Below are 12,187 nucleotides of genomic sequence, written 5' to 3' on the forward strand. Positions count from 1 at the left end.
CTGCCAAGTGCAATGTGTGTGTGTAAGTATGTGTGTGTGCAACATTTGCAACGTCTGCAGCACTGCAGCACTACCTGGCGTATGCGCAATGTGGGCGGCATCTATAACTCATATATGCTGAGCTATTGCCAACTTTTGCAGTTGAGGCTGTGCTTTTGGCGGCACTTAAGTGGGTGTAGCTGCTACACATACGAGTACACTATATCCATATACACCATATACCATATACCATCTACCATATGATTATGAATCATTGTTTCAACAAAACTATAAGAAAAAATCCCAGTTACCACTTTTTAAGTACTGGGGGAAAAAACTATACGTAATACTGTGGCAGAGTGTAAACATCAGTGAGTAGTGCACTGCCTACCGCGTTACGTGTGTTTTGTTTATGTTTACCCCAAAAAGCAGTAAATATTCAATAACGAACAAAAAAAAAATACGTCTGCATGTTTTCTTTATGCGCTGAGATTGTTTTTGCTATGCGTAAACAAATAGAAGGCTTAAGACTCAGCTTTTCAACTTATACAAGTTTGTGTTCGTTGTTCGTGTGGTACTTTTCCGACTCATTTTTTCATTGCACTTTGTTGTTGTAAATGAAAGTAGGCTGAGAGTTGAATGTGGTTAAAGTTATAGGTCGAATTATTTGCTTTGTCTTGCTTAAGTCAGCAGACTTTCCCAGCTTGCTTACATATCGCTTTGCTTGGAGTTTAACTACATGGTAAATATTTTGCTAATAGCATAACTGGCATTTGAAAACTTTTACCACAGTTACTTTTGATATTTTCCCATATTTATTTAAAAATTTTTTACTGACTTGTGGGGTTTAACTTATCTTTTACTCCAATTTCTTTGTAACTTTCTGTAGCTTTGTTTCTGTTGTTAATTTGTGCATGCAAAAGCTGAAAAGCTGTTGTTTTCTTTTTAAACATTTAGCAGAATTGTAGCGCAAATTTCTATCAGTTTTATCGAAGGTAAATTGTTATAGCCATGTGTATTTTTTAAGTCATTTTTCTCACCCACACAAATATAGATTGACTAGAGGGTTTAACTTAACTTTGATTTATTTGCACCTTTCTGTAGTTGCTTTATCTTATTGTTGCTTTTGTTAAATTGTACATGCAAAAACTGTTATTTATGTTGTTTTCTTATGTAATTTTAGCAGAATTGTCGGGGTTTTTCTACTATTATAGTGGAATCCATATTTTCCCATTCTAATTTTCTCATTCAACTTTTTATGCATACAAATATGGATTGACAAAGGGATTTCATTTATCAATTATAACTTTCTATAGCTTATATTGTTGTTTTCTTTTGTTTTTTTAATCTTATTTTATTATGCAACTTTCAGCTGAATTGTATCGCATTTGTTTATCACTATTATCGTGGGTAAAGTGTTTTTACAATGAATATTTTTAAATCATTTTTTTCATTCAACTTTTCATACACAAAAAATATGAATTGATTAGAAGGTTTCACTTATCATTTGATTCCATTTCTTCAAGACTTTCTGTGGCTTATCTTATTGTTTCTTTTGTTAAATTGTGCATCTTATAATGATAGGTCTTGTTTTATCACTATTATCTATGTGAAAAATATTATAAACATACATACATATAACTTTTGAAGTATTTTGTTTTTATTTTCTCACACAATTTTTTTTTTTAATAACTATTTCTTATGTTTACTTTCCTTGGTTAATTGTGTTTGCTGGCAATAATTGTGTGTGTTTTGTTTTAATTTTTCTACCTTTCAGCCTGTGATTTTTCATTTGAAACAAAATTTGTTGTTATTATTTTGCGGCTGTTTTGTCGTTTTCGTTGGCCGCATAAAGGAAAAGGAAATGAAACGCGTAATTTGTGTGTCTGCGGTGTGCGGTGCGGTGGCCACACGGCATGGCTATTAAAAAGCTGTTGGCGAATTCGGTTTCAGTTTTAGTTTCGGTTTCGCTTTTGTTTTGTTTTTGGCATTTTTTTGGTTTTGGTTTTTGGTTTTTGTTGTTTACATAAAATGTTTATAATTTTGATTTTCATTAGTTTGCAGTTTGCATTGCAAAATGCGACTAATCAAAACGTCGAGCAAAAGACGATCAACCAGAGGTTGATTGAACTTTTCGCCAGCGTGGAATCTCTCAAGCATTTTGTCATCAACGTTTTGGCTAATTTTCCGTTTCATTTTTACGGCTGTTGTTGTTGTTGTTATTATGTTTTATGTGATTAATTAAACTCATAGCTGCGCTGACCCAAAGAGTCGTGAGCCATTATGTAAGTGGCCTGAGCTTACATGATTTAGTTGAGCGTGATGATAATGGTGATGTTAGTGGCAGATGTCGAGAGGGGGAGGAGACGACCCTAATTTTTTGGGGCACAAAAGAAAGCGGCCAACTAACTAATGATGCCAAAGTTTGTTGCAGACGAAAAATCCAACTGAAAAATCAGTCAGTTTCAGTTTTTTTTTTGTGAGCATTGCGTAAAACTGTGCAACAAGCTGCTGATGGGAGCGTTGGATGCTACTCGACATCGTTGATGTTGTTGTTGCTGTTCATGTTGTTGATGATGACGAACATGTGACACGCCCCGCAGCAACCATTTGCAACGCCTCAATGCACAACAACAAAACGCAAGAAAACAACAACGCAGCCTATTGAAAATATTTTCAGACCGAGCCAAGCGACTCGCACTGAATTCGTAAAGCCAAAGCCAAACAAATAAACGGAAGCCCCCTAACCTCGTACAATGGTCTCAGCAGACAAAAAGTTAACAACAACAATAAGAAACACATACAAATCTAAAACAAAATGAACTTTGCAATTATCCAATGGTTGCAGTTGTTATTGTTGTTGACGTCGTTGAACGTATGGCCAAAATTCTATAATAAAAACAAGTAAGAAATTGCTACAATCGAGTGTGCTCGACTGTAAGATAATGAATAAAAGCTAAACCGTGCGGTATTATTCTTAAAATATACCAAATTAATATATCACAAAAATACAAAATATACCAAAGGTAGTAGTGCATTCAAAATATACCATAGATTACTAAATATTCCAAATTTTTTAGTCAATGCAACTAGCACCCGTAGTAAGTAGACATTTTTGTCCATTTCATGGAGGCACAAAGCTATAATACTTTTCTAGTCTATGGATAGTGGGTATACAAATAAAACTAAAACACAAAAATGCTTTTGAAAAGTATCTAAATCACATTTCTGATTGCGCAAAAGGTCACTAAAGTAGTGCGCAGTTCGCCAATTCTTGAGCTCAAGGCTCGGCCAAGGGTTAAGCTTAAGTTTTCTTTTAACCAGGAAGCAGATGCAAGAGCAGTCACAGCATCCACAGCAGCAGCGGGTGCAACACTTAGTGGCATTTCACGACAACTTTACTTTACTCGATTTCCGCATTGACATCCGCAATGATGTTTTCGCTTTTTTCCATCTTTATTTTTTACCTTTGCCATTTCTTTTGCTTTCTCACGGCAGCTGTCGTCTGCAGCATTTCCTGCATTTAACTGCACCTACAAAAAAACAAAAAAAAATAAAGGCAGCCCATGACTCCCGACTGCAATTGCAACTTTAACTCCAGTTAAGGCAAAATGTCACGCACATGAACTGCCAACTTTGGCAGTTGTTACTGTTGCTGCTGCTGCTGCCTGTTGCTGGTTGCTAGTTGCTGTTGCAACGTTATGCTTGCACAAATTTGCGGCACTTTGCTGCCGCTGGCTGCTTTTGGCATTTTGTGTGTTGCATGTTTCGATTTCACATTAGAAATGCTTTCGATCGCCTCGACCAAAACGTGTCCGTTGCATGTCTGTCTCTCCCCCAGCAAACAAGTTTTAGCCATGAACGTGGGCAGCCAAGCCGTAGGGTGCAGTAACAACAACAACTACAACAATTCGCTTAAAATGAAAAAAAAAATCAACCAAGATAAATAAGAAAACATGAAGAAATTGCAATAAAGAAAAAAAAAGTGCAACGAAAGCGCGCATGGAGAAAGTTTTGTTATAAGCCAAGGCGGCATTTAAAAATTGTATTTATGAGCAGGCCAAAAGCAAAACGCAAAGCCAAGAAAGCAAAAGTGAAGCTGCCGCTGTTGCTTTTGCTCTGCACTGCGTGAATTAGTGCCAATGAATTAATGAAAGTTGTGTCTTGGCTTTGTTGTTGTTGTTTTGGTTTTTCTTTCAGCTTTAACTCGTTTAGCGTTTTATTGAAACGTTGTTGCGGTTTTTGGGCGCTAGCGGAAATGATTCACAATTAGTCACAATTGTTTGTGCAGAAATGTAACAAAAAGCAATCAAATGCGAAACAACATGTTTACGTTTTCAAGGCCACATCAGCGGTAGTGAATGTTAGAACAAAAAAGTCTGTGAATGTCTGAACTCGTAACACAGACTTTCCATTAGCAAACAATTCTGAGAAAATTTTCCATATTTTCTTTGTTTTATTATTATTTATTTGCTTGGTGATTATACTGCTAATACTGCGAAATTTAAATAACAATTAAATATATTTTCAGCACACTTATTTTTTGACTATAATTATTTCAGCTTTTCATTCGGCCAATTGAGCCCAAAATGCGGTTCGGTTTTTGTTTTGATTATGCCATGTGCAACGTTGCGTATGATTGATATTAATGTCATAGGCGCAGGTAGCTGCGCTGGCTGTCGCATTTTGTTGTTTGTTCGTATTTTCCGCTCATTGTATAATATTTCATAACATCAAATACGACACCATTAAATAAGTACAAATGCGATTGAGTGTGTGTGTGTGTCGCTGTTGTCAGTCAGTTTGTCAGCTTGTCAGTCTGTCAATTAGCCAATGACTTGGCTACCCACTCGTGTGCGCAATTTATTTATAATTAAAAGTTCTAAGCCACAAAAGACATGCGATTCATTCAAGCGCTAATACGGCGAACCAAAAAGCATTTCGTTGAGTATTTATAAATACTTGAATTCGCATTCAATTCGAATGTAATTAAAGCAGGCATCATCTATTATTATACTATATAGTTGCGGCGGCTTAAATACACAATTAATGGCCAAAACAAAGGCCAAAGCTCAGCAAGATAGCCAACTAGTTGGCTTGACTGGCTCGTGGGAGCCTTGGATGCTCAGTTGTGGAAGTGAACTGAAGCTCGAGTGAAGGCTCATTAGCTGACACTGCTGTCAATTTGGCTTAGAACTCAAACTCAAACTTAGACTTCACTCCACTCCACAGAGAATACTCGCCCATTGTGAGGCGACTGGCCAAATTGCTGGCAATTAAATTTCACATAAACAGCCAAATATCTGGCAATAAGTTTTAAGCAAATATTGACATTAGTCACGCTGTCGCAAACTGAAGATTAATAACTTGACGTCTGTTTACTTGTACATTATTGCTTACTGTATTTTTGTATTTTTTTGTGTTGTCTGTCTGACGGTTGCTGCTGTCGTTATTATTGTTACTCAAGTAGTATTTAGCTTGAGCATTATGTAAGCAGCACTCTTAGCTAAGTTTAAGCTTCTCAGAATTCCAAATTTGCCAAATAAGATCGTTGTTGGATTCTTTTGAAACAGCGTTCCAAAGTCTTTGCTTGCTTAGTTGACCATTTTGTTATTTTTGGGTTTCGTTTTGGTTCGCTTCGTGCAGTCGCAGCCCAAAAACAAAATCGTGTCTATGACCAAAATCAAATTAAAATTCCACAACGCATGCCAAGAGCAGAGACAGAAACAGCGACAACAACGACGACGACGGCGATGGCCATAACACAGCAGCAGCATAGCTAATGCCAAGAAGTTGCGCGGCCAAGTGGATTCGACTGCAACAGCAACTGAAACAACAACAACAACAGCACAATGAGTTAAACAAAGCAGCTACAACAACAACAAAGTCTCCTTATCTGTTCAGACAAATTTTAATGAAAATTTAGTAAAACTTGAATACTCTTTCCGTTAATAAATGGATCTAAAAAGAAATGATTCATTGAAAATGTTCGAAATATTTATTTGTTCTTATTTTAATATTGTTTATATTTATTTGATGCAATGTTTTCATTTATTTTCTCTGTATTCTTATCTTTTTTACTGTGATTCTCATATATTTCCCAAGCTTTTATTAAATATTTTTATATATATGTAGGTCTAATAATAAATTTCAGTACTGTAAATATGTTGGTTTTATATTCAATCATGGACTCAATATAAATCTCCCATTTCCCTATTTGTATATTCCTTAAATAAATAATAATACTTCACCAATAGTATTTCTTAAACTTAGAAACAAATTATTCTTAATTTGATATTCTTACCAAACGTTTGTATCTAGCTGTTTCCATTTCTTTTATACATCTCCAATTATATTTGTTATAAATGGACTTACAGCGAATACTTCATAAATTGTATTTCTACCAAACGTTCGAATCAAGCTTTTCTTATATATTTCTCCTTTTTCATTTCATAGAAAAATACATCATTGGGGAAAAGTTTATTTAAAAGATATGATCAATTTTTATCAGTATCATATTTATACTAAAATTGTGCATGTAGTTGATCGTATTTCTTTGAGATTTATCTAATTTTAGTTTATTAAAACTTATTTCGAGAACAATTTGCTTAGAACAGTTTATATTCTCTTCTCCTTCTTTGTGGAAAATATTATAAACTGTATGACAAAGTTAGCTTACCTTAACACAGAGTACAACAATAATGAAGCACTGCAAACGCCCGAGTCTTGCAACACAGAGCAAAAATGGTAGTCGCAGTTGTTGTTGTTGTTGTGGGTTCTGTTTGAAGGCAGCGAGGCGACGTGACGAGACGCCCAAATGGGGCGCACAGTGGATGTTGCTACATTAAAAAATGGGCAGCCCCACAAAGTGGAGTGCAGTCAATGGAAGAGCCAACGAAGCTCGAACTTAGGCCTCAAGCAATAAGCTCCAAGCCCAAAAAAATTCAAAATAAAATTAAAATAAAAATCAAGCCTTAACCTAAAGCGATGTCTGCAGTGGCCAAAAAGCGAAGGAGAAGTTAGAGATAAAGCAAAGACGTAAGCAGAGGCAAAGAGTTAGTTTTGTCGCTTGTTCTAGTCGCTGCCGCTGCGCTTGAGATGCCAGAGCTAACCTTGGCCTAAACTGCAAGCCAATGAACTAAATGCTTGTGAAAAACAGCAACAGCCACAGCCACAGCAAGCGGCACGGCACAGAGTACAAAATTGTATGTGTGTGTTTGTTGTTGCTAACATTGTTTGGCTCTTGCCGGTCGTTTTGGCAGTTTTAATGGCAACGTGAAAATTAAACAATTGTGCAAGCCTCGGCTTGATAATCGCTTCAATGATTCATGGTCCAAACAAACAGCGGCAGCATTCAGATTTGGCCAAAAGCCCCCACACACCACACAATGCCCAGTTGCGGCAGGCAACAATGGCAACGGCAACGGCAGCTGCGTTCTGCCCCACAGAAAGAACATCAAAGCTTTGCCACCAATTTGTGTGTCAAACTAATTAGTCAGCTGCTGTTGCTGTTTGCTGCGGCCTCAGGGCAACAAAATAGCGACATGTCAAGAGAGGCTACAGCGAATTGTGAACCAGTTGGCTAACAACAATTTCTAGGCTAAGAAACGCACCTAAAACGCGCTCGCTCGGCTTTGCTGCCGCTGCTGATTAATGGCCCCAAAAAGAGACGACAGACGAGCATTAAAAGTTAAGAAAAAAAAAACTAAAACTAAAACTAGTTTGCGCCTCGTGCGTGTTGCGCTGTTGATTTAATGCTTTTAATGCTGACGCACTGTTTATCTTTCCCATTCGCCAAAAGATTTGTTTTTCCAATATGCGTCACGATTTTCGGCCGCCGCATCAAGTATACGCCGCGTTATCTCAGAACAAGTCAGCATTTAACCTCCACTTAAGTTACGAGTATCGCTTATTGATTCGATTCTTCTTCTTTTTTGCGTTACAGATGTGGTTGCCGAGAAGCCCACCACTTATCGCCCAGCGGGTGGCAATCGACCCTCGATTGCACCGCACAACTCGGCCCAAGAGCGTGAACGTAAGTTGATGAATGTGCTTGCCGCTCGACGTTCTGCGCTGCATCGTGGTGGCTTTCGCACCCGTATTGGCACCACTGGACGCAGTGCCACTTCGCCAGCTGCTGCTGCTGTGGAGAGCACCTCGAAATCGCCGAGCGATCCGCGTTCCGTTTGCATACGCAATTGCACTAAGAACTTTACGCGTCGCACCACAGCGAGTTGCATGCGACAATGCGCCAACTTTACCCGCATGGCCATGGCGAACAGCAACAGCAGCACAGTGGTGCTGCGCACGCCCAGCAAACCAAGTCCAGCTGCTCCCGGTGAACGTGATACCAACGAGATACTCTTTAGCGATGAGTCGTCGCATGGTCTCTTTGTGGTTGCCAAGGAGCAGAACGATACGTTAAATCACATAGCTGACGGTGCCAAGTCAGCGCCTGGCAGCAAACAGCGTGGGCGGGGAAAGCCAGCGGCTACGGTCACACTGGCAACCACCTCGTTGGAGCAGGAGGAGGACGATGACGAGGATGAGCTGCAGCCTTATCTGTATTTCGGTGCCAAGTTGCCGCCACTGAAACCGGGTGCTTTAACAATCACCGCAGCTGATGGCGACAACGAGCATCCGCGTGTGCTGGAGGTGTCGGTGGTGCAGAGCACAACCACAACGCCAGCGCCCGCTGTGGAGTCCACGGTCAAGCCCACAGTGTCGACGCGACGCCCGCTGACAGCCGTGGAGCGAAGTCGCAGTCGCTACAAGTATCACATGCGTGAGCGTGGTGTGGCAGCCGTTGCACCACCACCAGCTGTTGCAGCTGCACCACCCGTCAGTCGCACACGCTACTTGGGTTCGGGACGACCCACAGCGGCTCAAGTGGAGAGCTCTGTGGAGCAAAAGCCACTCGAAAGTGAACCAGAAGTGATCAAGCCTGTGGTTGTGCGTCGCTTGGCTAGCAAACCGTTGGCTTCCTCCACACCACTGATCATCACAGTGCTGAGCGCCGAGGAGGAAACCACAGTGGCGCAAGCGCTGCCGGAGATGCAACCAGAGCTGGTAACAGAGCGTGCCACCAGCAGCAGCAGCACGAGCACCACAACAACCAGCACCACAACAACAGCAGCGACCACTAGCACCACCAGGAAGCCAAGCAGCACTTCATCCACAACGACAACCACAATTACGCAGCCCACATCTACAACCACAACAAGCAGCACAACGACAACCCCTTCGACAACCACAAGCACAACGACATCGACAACTCCCTCGACAACCAGAAGCACAAGCACATCGACAATCACCACAACGACAACCACTACACCCAGCAGCACCACAACAACTACCGCTAGCAGCACTGTCAAGCAGAAGAGCATCATCGAAGAAGACACCGAAAAACTGCGTGCCTTGGGTCCATCGCTAACGCAGGAGATCAACATCGAGGATCAGAACAATCTGATCATCTTCTGCAACAGCACCGCCAACTGTGAGGCAACGCCACGCACTCAGCTGTCGCCCACCACCGACTCGAGTTCGAATTCGAAAATACTGCGCACCACTGTGCTGACTTCTGTGCGTTCCACGGTGAATCCACGACCCACAACAGCAGCACCAGCGCCGCCATCTGCGTTGCCAGGCAACATTTTCATTGGCGTTGTGGAATCTTCGACATCAACGCCTTCGGATATTAGTTCCACGGCGATTGCAGATGAACGTGATGCCAAGCTGGACATGCGACGCATGAATTTGATTACTTTGGTGCTGGTGGCAGTGGGCGTGGTTCCTCTAGTGGCCATTGTGCTCTACTTGGTACGCAATTACATGGTGCGACGACAGGCGAAGCAGGACGAGGTCTTTGACGTTTGCATCACAGATCAGCAGCCCATAAGTCCGGTGAAGAAAGTGGACTCGAAATATCAGCTGGAACTCGATGAAGACGAGGTGGATCATCATCATCAGCAGGCCATGCCCATGTCCATATCGCAGCAACAACAGCAGCAACAGCAACCATCACGCGATGCCAATCACAATCGCTATGATGACAAGACTTCCCTGGCCAGCGAGTATCAGGAGTTTGAGCGCAGCAATATACGGTTAAAAAGTCTGCTCGGTGAGGGCAACTTTGGGCAAGTGTGGAAAGCTGAGGCTGATGATCTAAGCGGACATTTTGGTGCCACACGTATTGTGGCCGTGAAGACAATACGCGCTTGCAGCGCTCAAGTGAGCCTCAAGGATGAGGCCAACATTATGCGCAAACTGGGATCGCATCAGAATGTGGTTACATTGCTAGGCGCCTGCGTCGAAAGCGGTAAGTTTGCCATAGGATTGTGCTGACAATTCACTAATTTCCTTTCTCAATTTCTCTCAGAACCTCACATGCTGATCATGGAGTATGCCATGCGAGGACGTTTGTTGTCTTTGCTGCGTGCCGCACGCAGCGCCACAAACATTCTGCCTGCCTCAGTGCCAGGTGGACGCAGCTTGGCTCCACTTTCTCCACGCACACTAGCCGGATTTGCGCTAGACATTGCCTGCGGCATGGAGTACATAGCTGGACGTAGAGTAAGTTTGCTCTATGCTTCTCAGTGAATCATTAAAAACTCACTCCACATCTCTTCCTCCAGATTGTGCATCGCGATCTCGCGGCACGCAACGTCTTGCTCGATCACAATGGCATGTGCAAGATCTGTGATTTTGGCATGTCCATTGATCTGGATGCAGAGCGCATGCGCAAGGAGCAGGAGAAGAATGCAGCCAACGACATTTTGCGCAGCAATGCGCAAAAGTTCAAGTTCGACTTTGGCAGTCGCTACATACTGCAGCATTGGCAGCACACCTTTGGCCAAACAGCCGCAGGCAATTGCTCCAAGGATGCGACGCATTCGGAGAAGAAGGCGCATGGCCACGATACCATTGGCAAGCGACATGCGCTGCCCATACGCTGGATGGCGCCGGAGAGCTTGCAGTTCCACATGTTCACCACCGAGACGGACATCTGGGCCTTTGGCATTGTGCTCTGGGAAATAGCCACGCTGGGTAGAGAAACGTCTTGTGAAAAACTTTCAACTTTTACTTATAATCTTTGTGCTTTCTAGGCTCCACGCCGTATTCCCATTTAACGGGACGCGAGGTTATACGCCGGGTGCCGCAGGGACTGCGTCCTGAGCTGCCAAAAGAGAGTCGCCACGAGTTCTACAATCTGATGTCGCGCTGTTGGCACAAGGAGCCGCATATGCGTCCCTCGTTTGCCCAGTCGCGACTGGAGATCACACGTTCGCTGCACAAGTGGGTCGATGATGATTCGGCCGCTTCGGATTACATGGATGTGAGCGGATTCAGTGAGGATCTCGAGCATGGAGTTGTCTACTTCAACCACCGCATCTCAGAGTTTGAATGCGAAATATGACGTTGACTGAATCACCCCTCCCAGCCCCAAATCACCATTCATCTGCACACCACGTCGCCATTGCCCACCAACTAATCTCTAGTACATCAGGTTCATCACAGCATCGGCATCCGCATCAGCATCAACATTACTCCTTTGCATCTCGATCCATTCCAAATGCAATTTTAATTTTCAACAACTATGTCGAAATTCGCGTGCTTGTCGAGCAGTATTATTTGTATCTTGTATCTTTATTTTCCTGTTTTTTTTTTAGTTTCGATTCGTTGCGTTTCGATTTCGGTTTTTGCCAGCGGCTTTGAGAGCTCTTTTGTAAATATTTGATTTGCATTTGTTTTGCAAATGTTTATTATGATTTAACATTTAGGAATTGTATTTTAATTACAAATTTGGCGCTATTTGTGCTTAGTTGATATTAGTCACTTAGTTCTTCTAGTCTGTATCTAAAAAATATATCTTCAAATTGAGCCGATTTCGTTATCGTAGCACACACACATACACACACACGATTTAGTTTTTGGTCTATTATCCTATTGCATAGGCTTTAATCTTATTGATATCGATATAGCAATACACACATAATTGTACAAATAAATTAATTTAACACAAGAAATATAATAATTATATTATTTACACCAAATACGATTGTGTTTTATTACGATTTTCAGTTTGAAAATGAATTAAATAAATAAGTTCACAGTATTATCAGTATTATAATAAATAATAATAAAACAATGCACGATTAAGATAATACAATTAGTAATTAAATAAATTATTAATAATTAAATAAATTAC

General features: G+C 41.4%; 1 protein-coding gene across 1 annotated transcript in view; it reads left to right on the plus strand.

The window, feature by feature from the left end:
• Positions 1-12,026, plus strand: part of LOC132789489 (uncharacterized) — a 31,863-nt gene extending 19,837 nt beyond the window's left edge. Inside the window, exons 2-5 of the mRNA XM_060797542.1 lie at positions 7,925-10,297; positions 10,358-10,551; positions 10,614-11,025; positions 11,085-12,026. Coding sequence (XP_060653525.1) covers positions 7,925-10,297; positions 10,358-10,551; positions 10,614-11,025; positions 11,085-11,395 — 3,290 coding nt within the window. The 3' untranslated portion in view covers positions 11,396-12,026. The remainder of the gene's footprint in view (positions 1-7,924; positions 10,298-10,357; positions 10,552-10,613; positions 11,026-11,084) is intronic.
• Positions 12,027-12,187: the final 161 nt, after the last annotated feature.

Source organism: Drosophila nasuta, chromosome 3 (assembly GCF_023558535.2).
Source record: "Drosophila nasuta strain 15112-1781.00 chromosome 3, ASM2355853v1, whole genome shotgun sequence".
Taxonomy (NCBI): domain Eukaryota; kingdom Metazoa; phylum Arthropoda; class Insecta; order Diptera; family Drosophilidae; genus Drosophila; species Drosophila nasuta.